The 15,323-nt window shown below is 42.0% G+C and overlaps 1 protein-coding gene across 2 annotated transcripts; it reads right to left on the reverse strand.

Annotated features, from left to right (window-relative positions):
- Positions 1–1,689: 1,689 nt before the first annotated feature.
- Positions 1,690–15,308, reverse strand: LOC118024866 (cytochrome c oxidase assembly protein COX15 homolog). 2 transcript variants are annotated; one of them, XM_035027070.1, is made up of 9 exons: positions 15,096–15,308; positions 13,706–13,896; positions 11,910–12,032; positions 11,243–11,429; positions 9,219–9,386; positions 6,699–6,780; positions 4,777–4,931; positions 3,133–3,246; positions 1,690–2,130 (listed from the first exon to the last, which is right to left on the reverse strand). In XM_035027070.1, exons 1-9 carry the CDS (start codon positions 15,183–15,185, stop codon positions 1,999–2,001), a joined length of 1,242 nt encoding a protein of 413 aa, XP_034882961.1. In that variant the 5' UTR covers positions 15,186–15,308; the 3' UTR covers positions 1,690–1,998. The 2 variants fall into 2 exon arrangements, with proteins under 2 accessions (XP_034882961.1, XP_034882969.1); XM_035027078.1 differs by having other exon boundaries at positions 15,027–15,304.
- Positions 15,309–15,323: the final 15 nt, after the last annotated feature.

Raw genomic sequence — 15,323 nt, forward strand, 5'->3', positions numbered from 1 at the left:
CTGCGTCATGTTCTAAAAAACCTGAAATTAGTTGCCAACCCTTGAGAGCTTTCACATAAAAATCTAGATGTTTTGTTTCTTTAAAAAATCGGATCAGACAACTCTGGAACTATACAGCTGCAACAGGCCAGAGTTCAGCAATGGTTTAACCCCTTAGCTGGGACACCTGCTCTCCACTTTGCCACTGTCTTCACCACAGCCTAGTGGGTGTTTGTTTTGATCCAACTCTTGCCTTCTACAAAACGAAAAACCAGCTTTCTGCATTTCTTTTTTTTTTTTTTAATATGGTAGTCACATCATTAGTTTTTGATGTGGTGATCCACGATTCATTGTTTTCGTATAACACCCAGTCTAAGCCAAGCAGAGAAAGTCAATTATCATATGGTTTCACTTATTTGTGGAACATAAGGAATAGCATGGAGGACATTGGGAGAAGGAAGGGAAAAATGAAGGCGGCAGACATCAGAGGGAGAGATGAACCATGAGAGACTATCAACTCTGAGAAACAAAAACTGAGGTTTTCAGAGGGGAAGGGGGTAAGGGGATGGGTTTCTGCATTTCTTTTTACCCATTGCTCCCAGCTCTGCAGCATAAGGAAGCTCCTTCTGCATAAGAGGACTTCAACTTCTGAAGGGCAGGAATCTTGCTCTCTCCAAATGTTCCCCTCCAGCTAAATACCCCTAGTTCCTTCAAGTATTCCCTGTGGGGTATAGGGTTCTGGACTCCTCACCATCCTGGTCCCTTCCTCTGGATACATACTTAGTGGTCAATGTCCTCCTTAAATGTGGTACCAATGACGAAACACAGCACTTGCACTGAGGTATTCTGAGTGTGGCTGTGATACTTCCATTGATGAAATTGGAAACACCACTAATTTTTTACTTATCAGTGTTATCACATTATTGGTGCATGTTGAGCCTGTGGCCAACTGAAATCCCTGTCTTTTTTTATATGAAATGATATGCCAGGTTTCTCCACCTCAAACTTATACAACCTATTTAATTAAAATGAAGATGTTACATTTATAATGTTTAATTTCATCTTGCGGGTGCCACTCTGGAACTGTTTTGAGTTGTGACTGTCATCTATATTATATTAGTGTTGGGTTGTTCCATTCTCAAATCTGATCTTTGTGATGCCTTCATCCAAATCCCCAATTTAAAAAATAAAGTTGAGTAAGACCAAAATTACAACAATTCATTAAACAAAAATTTGTTTACGTATCTGAATAGGTGTCCATGTACTACCTATACTGTCAAGGCGTACTTTAATTATCCATGAGGCTGTTGGGAAACCCTTGCAGGAACGGATTATCTATCTATACCATTCACCTGACCTAGCGACGTAACAGCACAATCAAAAGAAGAACTAGGTTAGTGCTTGATGAGTCAAAGTGGGTTACCAGTGATTTTCTCCTTTTCTAAGTACTCACAAGCCATCTTGCTACATGCAGACAGTAAGCTTGTCGTTATGCCCTTTCCCCATTGTGAAAATCAGGACGCCAGAAGACACTACTTCCTGCTGAAGGCTCTCTGGCTACTTTAGGGTGTGAGCCAGTCCTTCCCTTTGAATCTTCACCTGATGTAAGTGAAGGTGAGATCATAAAGAATTTCTACTTAGGCAGAATTTAGGACTCAGGAGGTCAAGGAAACAAGAGATGATGCATGTAGAATCAAGAGCTTGCCAACATTAAGAAATCTGAGACAGTTTATTAAGAAGCAACAAATGCAGACATTTCTTTCTCTACATTAAACATGATTTTCAATGAGAGAACCAAATGTACAAATATTTAAAAAAGGATTCTTTAGTTAAACATACTTAATGACACTCCTGATCCAGTGACTTTGTCAAAAACAGACAAAGAATTTTAAATAACTTGACCAATTTGGAAACCACTTGGTATGCCAAGGTCATCCTTTTAGAAGACTCCCTAGTTCTTGTGCTCTCTGATGAGCTCTCAAAAGCACTTTCACTCCTAGGAAGCTGATCCTCTGAGAATTATTTTGGGACTCTTCGGAGTTCACTCATGAGCCAAAGGGCAACACTGAGCAGAGCCAGGGAGCCCGACTGGTGAGTGGCAGCCAAAGCAGTTGGAACGTACATCAGCAGAGTGCTAATGCCTAAGCCCACCTGTTACAGAGGAAAGAATGCAGTCAAAAAAGCAGGAACCACAAATTCAGAACTGAAATGACTGGGCATGGATAACCAGATACATAAACCTCCACATTCTCCCATCAAAGCATTAAAAATATGTATTTTAAAATTTTCACAAGTAAATACACTCGCAGCAGAGGAAATTCAAACAAAATAGATAAACCTAAAATTCTCTTTAATTATCCTTCATCCTAGCCCAACTACCCTCCGCAAAGACAGTTTCTATACACTTGTACTTTTGTATCTATGTTTATAGAGAAACATACTTTTGTGCTTTTAAAAATGGGATTGTTCTGTCACTTTTTTTTTTCACTTAATATATATCTTGAGATATTATTTTTAACTGCTACACAGTATTACACAGTACATGTGTACCATAGTTGTTTATTCAGGTTGTTTCCATTTTTTTTTACTATCACAGCAATTGTATCATGAATTACTTTGTACACAGTGTGCCTTAGAATATTTCTAGGGCAGGCACTAAGAAGTCAGTTTGTTGGATCAAAGGATTATATATTTAACATTTTAAAAGCTACTGCCAAACTGCCCTCTGAAAAAAATTATACCCACTCATGCTCTCACCAAGAATATATGAAGGTATCCATTTTCCTAAGCCCATGCCAATACCTGATTATCTTTTAAAAAAATGTTCCCCCCAATCTGACAGGCACAAAATGGCATGCACTGTTTTAATTTGCTCCTCTGATAATGAGTGAGGCTAAAGAGCTTTTCATATTTATTGGCCATTCACTGTTCCTCTTGTGAGAACTTGTGTATACTGATATCCTCATTTTATTTTCTGATTATTCTTCATTAAGATAAAATCTTAAATAAAATTAATAATACATAAAATTTATTAGGATATATAAAGATATAATCAATATTACAAATATTGAAAATATTTTCTCCTAGCCTGTCACCTTTCTTTTTTAACTTCGTTTTGGGGACACCCTCAGACCAAAGAGAAGCGGTTTCTACCTGTGTATATGCCAAAGCTAGCAGAGTCGCTGCAGCCATCTTGGTCCTTCGAGGAAGGGGCATTCTCCGGGAGAGGAAGTAGAGCACTGTCACAGCTGTAACTGAAGCGATTCCCTGCAGGGAGGAAGGCATCTCCTCGAGTGCCAGGAAGAAGTGTTCCACCCTCCTGGTTTCTGCTCATCTGATACCTCTCTCCTCTAGAACCTGTGAGTAACCACGAAGGCTTCTTGTCCCAGACACGGAGAGCCGTCTGTGGCTCCTCTATGATTACCCCCCAGCCTCCTCCAGCTCCTCTGCTTGCCACTTAAATGCTTGTGTCCCCCGGGGCTCTACCTGCGGTTTCTGCACCTACTGCTGGCTCTTCTCACGCGGGTGCACCACCCCCGCCAGGTGCGGCCCTCCCGTTTTAAATCACTCTTTGCATCCTAATGCCTCATTTTACCTCCTCTCTAATCCTGTAGCTCTAAAGCAGGGCTGACCCCAGCACGTGAGGGTTATTATTTTCCTGGGCTGTCAGTAGAGGAGGTAGTGGTGCCGGCAGCTAGTGCTGAGAACAACCTAAAGTCTAATTCCCATTCCCCCCCACTGGCAATAGGATCTCCTCGCCCCACTTCCATGATGTCAAGGAGACTGTTTTTCTATCATTTTCTGCCTCTATTTCACTTTTCCTTTTCAGAGCTGTCCATGAGACAATTTCAACCAGACTTCACTTGTTACAAAATGTGGTTGGTGGAGGGGCCCAAGCCCCCACGAGGTAACTGGCCCAAGCGCCCGTGTTGCCTTTGGGGATCTGAGGCCTCTGGATGGACCAGGCTTGGGTGTACTCCAATCATCTCACACCCAACACACCTCGGTCTGACGACATCCCCCGTCTCCAGCCCAACACTCATTTCAACAGTCCCATATCCGGTGTGTCTTAAGCCTGCCACAGAACAAACTTTGGGATCTCCTTCACCTTCATTCCTATAGGCAACCTTCTACTCCTAGGGCCTCTCTGGGACCCACCATTCTCTTCAAGTCCTGCTCCTCCATGCAGCCTAGAGCCCCACCGCTCTCACCTGCATTACTCAGGGGCCCCTCTGCTTCCTGCTGGCCTCCTCGCTGTCTCTCCCTGCTCCACTGCATCATGCCCAGGCTACCAAGCCAATCGTAACATGACCCCGGCGGGTCCTTAATAAACATCAGCTTAAATAAGATGAGAAATACTGACTGGTCATATAAATCATAATTGAGTTATGATGCTCTTAGCTCCCTGGGGTTTTGGGTCAGCTCTGACAATTATGTGTTCAGCACCCACTGTCCGTGCCCCCTCTTCTGTACTCAGCCTCATTTCCACTAAAATGACTCTCCTATGTGTGTGCAGGATTGAGGGAAGTTATCCTTTGCCAGATGGCAAAAGGCACATTTGAACTTCAAGAAGACAGCAGTATCCCGAAAGCCAGAATTTGGCTGGAACGGGTGTGGGTGATTAGGACAAAAACATCTCATCAGAGAACTGGTGCTAAATTTCTTTGAAAAAGCAAAGGAAATCTAGTGCCCACTCTGCTCTACCCTCTCTCGGTGCTGCCATCAGTGCTTCAGATGCCCCAAAGCCTGTGAGAGTCTCTCTGTGCTCAGCAGCCGGTAACCACCAGCCAGACTTACCAGAATCCGGTGATCAAACTGCACCATGGTGGGATTCTCAAAAACATTCCTCAGGATGGGGGAGAAGGTAAAGAGATCCTCTGGGATCCAAGATTCTCCCATCTTTGGGAAAGAGTTGTAAACAAGCCCAGCATCCAGTCCTGCCACAAAAGCCCCTATAGTCCAAGGAAAATGGTATTTATTAAAATGAGGTAGAAAAGAGCTCAAATACTAGTTTTTTTTTTTTAAGATTTTATCCATCCACTTGACAGAGAGATAGAGAGCACACAAGTAGGCAGAGCTGCAGTCAGAGTGAGAGGGAGAAGCAGGCTCCCCGCTGAGCAGGGATCCTGACGCGGGGCTCGATCCCAGGACCCCAAGGATCATGACCTGAGCCGAAAGCAGACGCTCCACGGACTGAGCCACCCAGGCGTCCCTCAAATACTAGTTCTGACATAGAAAAAGTCTATTATCCCAGAGTTAGACAAAAGGAATAGTCAGAGAATAAAAAGATCTACAGGAGGGGTTCTCAAACAGAGAATATACATCATCATCATCACCATGGGAACTAAAAAAAAAAAAAAAACCCCACCACAACACAAGTGCATCCTCACCTTCTCCCACCCCAAGATTCTGGCATTTCTCCCATAAAGGAGTGAACTGGAAGCTCTAGAACAAGGCACATTGGATGGAAACATTCCCTTAGTGATTTTGATGCCCTCCTTATCCCACTATGAACTTGATCTATTCTGGAAATGTTCTTCCCCCAGATATCTGCATAATTTACTCCTTCATTTCCTCAGGTCTCCACTCAATGTCACCTTATCAAAGAGATCTCCCCAATGGTCCTGTGTAAGACAGCACTTCCCCAAACCCACCTCTATCCCCTTATCCTGCTTTATTTTTTCCACAGCACTGAACACCATCTGCCGTATGTTTTCATTGTTTATTATCTGTCTTCCCCAAGTGCTCAAAAAAATGTTTGTTGAGTGAACACAGAAGTGAAAAAATTTATAAACTAAATCCTGGATAAACACATAAAGTATCCACGAGTTAATGGATGACTGATCCATTATTTATGAGCAAATACGACTCAGGGATGTTTAGATCACATTCCTTGTTTATATAAATAGCATTTATAAAGTCAAAATTCATGTTCTTCCACCAAAAAGGGGGGGGAGGTGAATCACTGGTTTGATGATTTTCTTTAGAGCAGTGCTACTCAACAAGACTTTCCGTGCTGATGGAAATGTTCTCTGTCTGCCAGCCAACACGATAGCTGCTAGCCACATGTGGCTACTGAGTACTTGAAATGTGGCTAGTGTGACTGAGGAACTAAATTTTAAATCTTATTTAATTTTAATTAAGCTTAAATATTCACATGAGGCTAGTGATTAATGTATTGCATGGTACAGTTCTCGAGTGAGAGAGGTAGGGTAGAGGTGTGATTTAAAGAATGAAAAAGTCCTGTGTCAGTCCCTTTGCCCCAGTGAGCTCATCTTAGACCATCTTTGAGGAAAGGACTTTTCTCTGATTTGCACCTAGCCTTGCTACGTGCCAGGTACTGTTCTAAGCACTTCACATGTATCACTCATACTATTACCATCATCCCCATTTTACAAATGAGGTCACTGAGGCCCAGGAGGTTATACAGCTTGCCCAAGGTCAGAGAGTTCATAGGTGGTAAAGCCAGGATTTGAACCTAGGCAGTCTGGATCCCGATAAATGTTCAATAATTGTGTTCAAACGACTGGAAAGCAGAGTTTTTGGAAGGGAGGAAGGAATAGAAAACAGAGAATGAAGACAGTGGGTATGAGAGAGGCAGATGTGATAGGGAAATATGAAGGTGCAGGAGGAAAGGACAAAGTGTTTGGCAAGAAACCCCCCCCCCCCCCCCCTGAGGGTGGAACAAAACTAAACATGCTAGATGAGAAGAGTCCTACCTGAGAGAGCAGTAAGGAACACAAGGCCTGCTGTTCCGTGAGCACATCGTCTCAACCACAGGAGCTGACGAGTTTCAGGCAACTAAAGAAGAAAAGAAAACCATTCAGATACATTGTACTGCAGGAACTAAGGGAGGCAGCAAAGATCTCCAAGGCCAAACCCAAGTAACAAGCAGATCTTTTCTGACCCTCTAAATGGGTTAAGCACTCCCAGCAGATATTCTGGTCTAACATGCATCACATTTTACAACATTTATATATTTACTGTCTGTCTTCCCTGCTTTCCTGTAAGTCTTGTGAAGGCAGGAACTGCCATCTGTCTTGCTTAGTGAAGTAATCCTAGCCCAGTGCTTAGTATGTAAGTACTCAACACATATCTGTTCAATAATGATTTGCATCATTCAAGGGAAAAATGCTTCACCATGGTTGAAAGGATGTGGCTTAAGATGCAGGACTAGATTTTCATGTCGTTTGTGATATTTCGTGTTTAGCAAATATAGTCAGAATCAAAACTGTATAAAATCCCTAAAGTAGAGGGGCGCCTGGTTGGCACAGTCGGTTAAGCGTCCAACTCTTGGTTTTGGCTCAGGTAGTAATCTCAGGTCGTGAGATCAAGCCCTGCGTTGGGCTCCATGCTCAGCCCAGAGCCTGCTTGAGGCGCTCTGTCTCCCTCCGCCCTTCCCCACTGTGCATACTCTCTCTCTCTCAAATAAATAAATCTTAAAAAATCACTAAGGTAGGGATTCTTGCATTTAGTGTTTTGGTAAGATAAAAATTTTATTTTTACTATAGCCAACTTCTGATACTAATCAGTGAATCAACAAATATTTATTAAGAATTTTATAAACAGATTACCATAAAGATACAAAGGAGTTAATCACAGTGCTGCCCTTAAATGGTCTATAATCTAGTATATGAAGAGTGAGGTATCATCACTAAGATATCATAGGACTGTATATCAGTGCTGTCCAACAGAACTTTCTGTGATGATGGAAATGTTCTATTATCTGCACTGGCCAATACGTGGCTAATGAGGACCTGAAATGAGGCCATAGCACCTGAAAACTAAATAAAAACTTAATTTTATTTAAACTTTAAGTAAACAGCTTTTTAAAAATACGCTTAATTTTATTTAATTTTAATTAAAATTTAAATAGCCACATGTGGGGCGCCTGGGTGGCTCAGTCGTTAAGCGTCTGCCTTCGGTTCAGGTCATGATCCCAGGGTCCTGGGATCGAGTCCCACATCAGGTTCCCTGCTCGGCAGGAAGCCTGCTTCTCCTTCTCCCACTCCCCCTGCTTGTGTTCCTGCTCTTGCTGTCTCTCTGTCAAATAAATAAATAAAATCTTTAAAAAATAATAATAATAATAAATAAATAAATAGCCACATGTGACTAGTAGATACTGTGTTGGACAGAATAGCACTACATGTTTGACTATCATCTCAAATCCTTTCTGCAATTGGTGGAATATAAATAAATAAAAAGAGAAAAACCGTTGATAATTAAAAAGTCATCGGCAACCTTTCAGAGCACCATTTCCCGTAGAGAGTGTTTAGGAGTGTGTGGGTATTTGTGCAGGCATGTGGGTGAACGCTTGGGTGTGTATGTACAGAGGTGGATGGGTGGGAGGGCCAGATGACAAAAATTAAAAAGAAAGAGTGGTTATCAGCAAGTACAGTTACAGCTGTAGGCAATTCAGAGAACAAGAATTATTCCGATGTAGATTGTCTACTATACCAATGTTTCGACCCCATCTGGCTTCCCTGTGGGGATGACTGCCAAGTCCACAACTCCTTTCCTTATTGGAATTGAGGCTACTGATTCCAAGTACCTATCGGATAATTCTACTTAAAAGTCCTACTGCCATCTCAAACTTCATTCCATCAACAGGTTACCCAAGTCAACCATGACTTTAATACCTAAAATAATACTCATTTTTAGAAAAACTAATATTTTCCTTTAATCAGCATAAAGGGAAATACTTTCAGGCAAGATCACTAAGATCACAAGATCAGACTTGTCAGACTTGACGATGGTAGGTCCCCATCTAAAGAACAAACAACTCTCATGGCTCTTGTTTACCATCAAAGGTCCAGCAACAGCTCTCATTCTGGCCTTCCTCACCTCGCCATCCACCATCCCCTCTGGGAGTCAGAAAGGGTTGGGATTGCTCTTGCTGCAACCCCTTCCCACCATTCCCGAAATTTGTGTTTTCACTTTTCCCAATAGGCAATGCTGATAGAATATTTGGCTCCTGTACTAATTTTCCTTTGAATGAGTTGTTCCAGCTCAAAAGAATAATGGCACATTTTACTTTGCAGTTCCAAAGCTTTCCAGAGTCTCAAAGTTCAATGTTTCTGTCATCTTTGGTTTTATCTAATTTCTGGTAAATTGGTAGGTGTAACTAAGGGAATGTGTGTGCATTTTGATTTATAATTTCCCATTAGAAACAGAATTTCTGTTCCTTTGACCCTGTCAGCATCCGTGCAGATATACTAACAATACAGACTGACTTCTACCTTGTGCTGAGGGAGCAGCAGTGAGAGTGAAGTCCACATGCTGGCACAATAAAGAACAAGGGCTGATCCCAGGTGGGCAGCGAGGCGGTACTGACTGACCCGAGGGATGTCATGGGAGTCTGGTTTTTCTTCTAATCCACTTTTCACCATATACCATCCCAACAGACCCTGGAACCAAAAACAGAAGAGGCAGATAAAACAAGGTTGGATCTGTCCATTCAACTGTACTATGTGAGAAAGTGAGGTGTCAGTTATCAGGAGTACTCCCCACCGGGCCTCTCCTTTCCATACCTTCCCATATCCCCAGTATCCCAGGAGTCATACCCTACCCACATTTTCAAATATAGCACCATAAATGCTTAACTGCTGTTTAGATTAACATTTTATTAAAGTATAAGCCAAATGTAGAAAAGTGCACAGAAGCTTATCAACAGGCAAGCCTTAAAAATACTTGATATAATTTAACATTATGTAAAATGAAATATAAGTGAAATATAAGAATAAGAGAGTTTTTTCTATAAAAACTAGATTGTTTTGGAAAAGCTTTGATAAAGATAACTGCTTAAAAACAATTATTGTCAAGTTAGTAGGAACAGACAATTATAAAAGTCCTGGGTGGAGGGGAATCATAAAAATCTGTAAGGCTTTGCTGGCAGATGGCTTTGCAAATGGCTTAGTTCCCGCTGCTCTTTAAGGAAAATGAAATGAAATGATAGTTTATGGGGATGCAAGAGATCTAAAGTTAAACTCCAATCAGAGAACTCAAAAAACAGGCCTTAGTTCTTCATTAAAAAAAAAAAGTAATCAAAGTACAAGTTTAAGCATAAAAGTTCAAGGGATGCATTACTCTGATACCCTGCTTTAATTTTTTTCAATTAACCAAACAACTGTTGAGTTTCACTTCTATGAGATAAGATACAGCCCTTTCAACTCCACCCTCCCAAGTCAGAGTCCAGAGTGCTAACCATTACACCATGGAACCCCGCTTCCACCCTCCCGAGTCAATAGAAGCATGTCAGAGAGGTGGGATTCTCCCACCTCTTCTAATAGATCTCCTCAGGAAATCTTTTGGGGCATGTCTTGCCCCCTTAGTGATTATCCTGGATGTTCTACTTATCTTGATTTCATCTCCACAGGACACTGGAAGACAAAGGAGTATACAGTGTGATTTGCCAGCCCTGCTTTCTTCTTCCCATAATCCTATCTGCCATCTTCAAATTGCTGCCTTCCTGGGAGTCTGTCTTCGGGGTGTTTTTTATTTTTTCATTCCAAAATAAACTCTCACTTTGTTTCACCAACCCTCCCCTAGTTGTTATTAGACTTTTATTAATGTCTCTTTATCTGTTTCTGTTGCCTCTATTTTGTCTCCTCCATCTCCCTCTTCAATTCCTTCTAATGGGTTCTTATTCTTACTACTTCTGAGTCTAATTAACCAATTAGCTTATTCCTGATCAAACTGTGATGTTTCTTTGATGCTCTGTGACTCTTTTTGAGGGTCTATAATCGTGACCAAATACTCCTATGTACCTTCTCTCATATTCCTTTTCTTGGCTCTCAGTCTCAGCGAACCCCTTAACTGTGGGAGTCTTCAAATTCGCTTCTTTAGCTAGAACACAGGGATCCCATTCCCCAACTAGCACACAAGTCAGAAAAGGGGAGGAGACAAGAACCCAGGAAGAAAGCCATGAGAGGAAAGAACCTCTTGTGACACAAAAATGTATTTACTGAGCGCTTACTAATTCCAGGCACTAAACTAAGTACTTTATATGCATGATCTCTCTCATTTAAGTCACACAACCTAAACAGTAGGCACTCTTATTATCCCTATTTACGGGTAAGGAAAGGGGCCTACAGAAGGTAGACAACTGGCCCTACTAAGTGGCAGGGTTGGGGCAGGCCTGTAACACTAAAATTCATCCTCTTTCCCACTCTGTTATATAGACTCAGATTCCTTCTTTACAAACAATCCCAACGAGGAAGCTCCTGGAAGCATCTCTGGTTTCCCAAACTTGAATAAATCTTACCTGGAAGCAGACTAACCCACACAGGGCAAGAACACGTCCTTTCATGCCACGGCTGAGCCAGCCCTTTCTCCAAAAGTAGGCAGCAGGCAGGATGTATGCAAGGCCCACAAGGCGACCCCACATTCGGTGTGAGTACTCCATGTACCAAATGAACTTGAATTCGGCCAGTGTCATATCATGATTCAAGCTGGGTGAAAAGGGAAGTCAAAAAAGAAAGAAGAAACATCTTGATTTTTATTTCCAGACAGAATGCAAGAGCATTCTCAGTTTTGAAACTTGAAATGAAAGGTCTGCCTTCTTCCTCATCAGTGACCTCAGGATCACTCTGGAACTGGAGGTTTAGAGTAGGGAGCTCACTAAACATAACTGAAGCAAATATTGAGCAATAATGGAATCTAGCCATTCTGAAATGTTTAAGCAAAAGATTAAAAGGGCCTAGTGGGAGTTTTACCTGATTTTCTATTATACTTACTTTTTTAAAAAAGATTTTACTTATTTGAGAGAGTGAGCGAGAAAGAGAGAGAGCACGAGTGGGGAGAGGGAGAAGCAGACTGCCCTGCTGAGCAGGGGACCTGACACGGGGCTCAATCCCAGGACCTCAGGATCATGACTTGAGCCGAAGGCATATGCATAACCGACTGAGCCACCCAGGTGCCCCTATACTTACATTTTAAATTCCGGAAATTGCTGATATTTTTGGAATTCTGTCTTCCATTCCTCTTGACTGGTAGGTGGTTTCATCTCCTTTATCAAATGCCAGTCTACCATTGAGAGACCAGACTCTGTCAACCTTAAGATAGGTAAAAAGTGTGTGTGTGTACGTACGTGCGCAAACACACATGCACACACAATGCTGGATTTCTCGTAAATGGTTTTCAGAAACAAATGGATCTGAACTTAACCCCTCTAAAAGTAAACACTTCATTTCAGTGTATCCTTTTTTGACACCTTGCTTTCTTCTTACTGCTTAAAATTTCACCAGAAACAGCTGCCATCAGGTACAAATTTCTTTATTCCTTGTTCTCTCGATCCTTTCATTCAGCTCTCTTTACTTTCTTTCACTAGCATTCCTTAACAGGTAAAATCAACCCTTAGAGCAAAGAAACATGCCCTCAATGAGTAAGTGACATTATTTACAGAGGGAAAAGAGATTTGTTACAGATATAAAACAGTTTAGATTCTTGAGTGAATTTAAAGCTAATAAAACTTAAATTTGTTGCAGTTTCCCATAACAGTCTATATAACATATGGTATTTTAAATAAGAGCACAGGGAATGTGGAGAGAATCTGAGGAACATATATTGTATTAATACCAGAAGGTATTTTCACCAAAAGGAGTGAGGGTTTCTAAAGTGAAAGGCTGATTTTAGGTCAGAGGCAGGAAATGAAGATGAACCTGGAACATCTTAACCAGAAAGCAAAGAATTTAATTACTAGGTTACTAGGATCCTGTCAAAAAGACCCAGGAGGCAATCTGAAGAGGCTCCCATTGACTAAAGATGAAACAATTTGAGCAAATCATCAGTGCAATGGACTGAAACATCAAATACATTTAAACCTATGAGCTTATAATACTTAAAAACCCAAACCCTTTATTGATCACCTTTGGAGGATGCTTGGGAACCAACTTATTATTTTCAAAACTGGTAAATAAAGAGAAAGCTTCAAGTACTTATCCTGCCTTTCTTATACAAACTGTACCTTATGATAACCAAATTGTTGATGAGGGCAAGTTTTTCTTTAGAGTTGAGCTAATAAAATATTACAATTTTGCAAATGTAATGAAATCATGGATCTAGGCAATGATCATCAATGGCTGTTGGCATCTCTAATGGACACCAGATATTTATGAATGTTGTAATCACCTGTGAAGTATTTTATCCCCCGCTCCCAACCTGAATCTTATCAAGCAAAAACTGGTTTACAGGAAATATTGGGGATAATGGGACATGTTCAACACCACGACAAGTATGCAGTTAGCAAAATCCAGACCGGGAAACTCCATAGGACCAATCAGTTACGTTTCTTTAATAGCAAAAAAACTACATGGAATGGGGAGAGCGGGAGAAGAATCTAAATCTATAAAATCTCTTTATAGATTTAAAGGGACCTAAGAGGCATACAAACCAATTGTGATCTATTTATGAAGATTTAATTCAAACAAACTGTACAAAAAACTTTGAGACAAATTTGAAAACTGTTTGCAGAGGGAAAATATATACAGATAATGCACAGCAAACAGGCAAGACCTGAACCAGACTTTATGAAGGGCTCCCAATAATAAAACTCTAAACTGTTCTACAGCAGGCAAGCCCTCAGGCGTGTCCCTCTTTAGGCCTCAGTTTCTACACATATAAAATGAGGGAGCGAGACTAGATGATTCCTAAGGTCTCTTCCCCCTTGGTCATCCTGTGCTCCTACTGATGACCCAAAGAGCTGACTCCCTACAAGCGAATTACTCACCTAGTCACTCCACCAAGAATAACTGCTCCAGCCACTGTTCCACTGCAGACCAGGAGCCATCGGCCCACCACCCGCTCAGCAGCTTTTGCGGGAAGGGACACTGTACCCCTTCCAGACTGCAAAGATACTTCAGAGATGGTGCTGTATTGCCCCGGCCTCAAGGGGCGCCTGATCCCACAGCTGCAACCACACTAAGGATCAACAAGACAGACAAATTACAACTGGAGACTGAGGGAAAGGCCTCAATCCACTGCTCTCACACACAATCCCACTCTGTCTAGAGTGGAGTACCCTGTATGGCCACATCTCCACTGCTTTTGCCCTAGTAAATCATCATCTCCTATCTGGATTACTGCATCCATCCCACAACTGGTTTTCCTGCCTCTAGTTTTGCCTCACTCCAGTCCATCCCCACAACACATGAACCTTCTGGTCTCTGCATACTTCCCCCAGACTTAACTCTACACCCAGACATGGATTATTTTCTTTCTCACTGACTGGGATGCTCCTTCTTCCCTGATCGAGAATACCTACTATAGATCTCAGTTGAGATGTCACCTCCTCTGGGAAATGTCCCTAGATTCTCCTGGGTCTGCAACAGGTCATTCCCACAGCGTACTGTACCTTCCCTATCCCAGCCCTTAACACATGATAATGTACTTCAGGTTCATTTGTCTCCATCTCCCACTAAGCTATGAGTTGCCAGACTGCGGTGTCTGGTCAGTCTGGCTCTTTCTCTCCTGCTGCTTTTGTTTCTAACACAGTTCCCTTACATAACAAGACCTTAATAAAGATTTGACAAATGAATTAACTGTGCTTTCCTCCAGGGCAGGAGCCTTTTGGTATTTATCTTTTGCTTCCCAGTTCCCAACACATAATAATCACTCAATAATTACTTGTTGACCGAATGCACGTCCTCTTCTGACTCTGTCCCTGAGTCTAAAGATTCGTGTTCTGTTTCCTAACTTTAAACAAATTAACCCTCAATTTCCTTCTCTGTAGAATGGAGTTATAGTTCCTTACCTGACTACCTGGGGACTTTTTAGCAAAAATCAAATATATAGGTAAAAATTACTGAGCTTTTACTATGTACTAAACCCTTGCTGTATATGAAATTAATTCATCCTCACCACAACTTTATGAAGTAGGTATTGCTATTCCCATTTTACAGATGAAGAAATAAGGCACAGAAAGGTTACTGAACTTGGCTAGTATCATACAGCCAGTAAGTGGCAGGTCCGGATCCTACCTCAGGGGCTCTGGGCACAAAGAAATGTGTTGTGAATTCTAAGGAACTACGGCAACGTTGATGTGGGGTTACCTATTATCTTTCTCCTGGCTCTTTCGACCCCTGTCCGATTCCGCGACCGAGTCCTCTGCGGTGCAGTACCTGTGTTCTAGGCGCGGCCCTAGGAACCAGGAGTCGGAGACACGGGCTCCCCATCAAGGTCTTCAGGGGCGGAAAGAGTAATCGCTGCATACTGAAGACAGTGCAAAGAAACCACCTCTACACCCCAGCTCTCTGTGGTCTCCTTTCTCCCCCACCGAACAGAGAAACACTTCCGGGTCATGCAGCGTGAGCCCCCTCCTTCTCAGAAGGCAAGGGCTAGTGGTGACT

The sequence above is a fragment of the Mirounga leonina genome, unplaced genomic scaffold (genome assembly GCF_011800145.1).
Source record: "Mirounga leonina isolate KUSES-001 unplaced genomic scaffold, KU_Mleo_1.0 Mir_114, whole genome shotgun sequence".
NCBI classification, from domain to species: Eukaryota; Metazoa; Chordata; class Mammalia; order Carnivora; family Phocidae; genus Mirounga; species Mirounga leonina.

What these genes read in the sequence shown, in the direction of transcription:
- LOC118024866 (XM_035027070.1), bottom strand. Translation starts at nt 15,185, where the DNA reads ATGCAGCGATTACTCTTTCCGCCCCTGAAGACCTTGATGGGGAGCCCG. An exon ending in CAATTTCCGGAATTTAAAAT is followed by an intron (nt 11,430 to 11,909) that starts GTAAGTATAGGG and finishes CTTTTCACCCAG; the next exon opens with CTTGAATCATGATATGACAC. An exon ending in TGCTGCTCCCTCAGCACAAG is followed by an intron (nt 6,781 to 9,218) that starts GTAGAAGTCAGT and finishes TTTCTTCTTTAG; the next exon opens with TTGCCTGAAACTCGTCAGCT.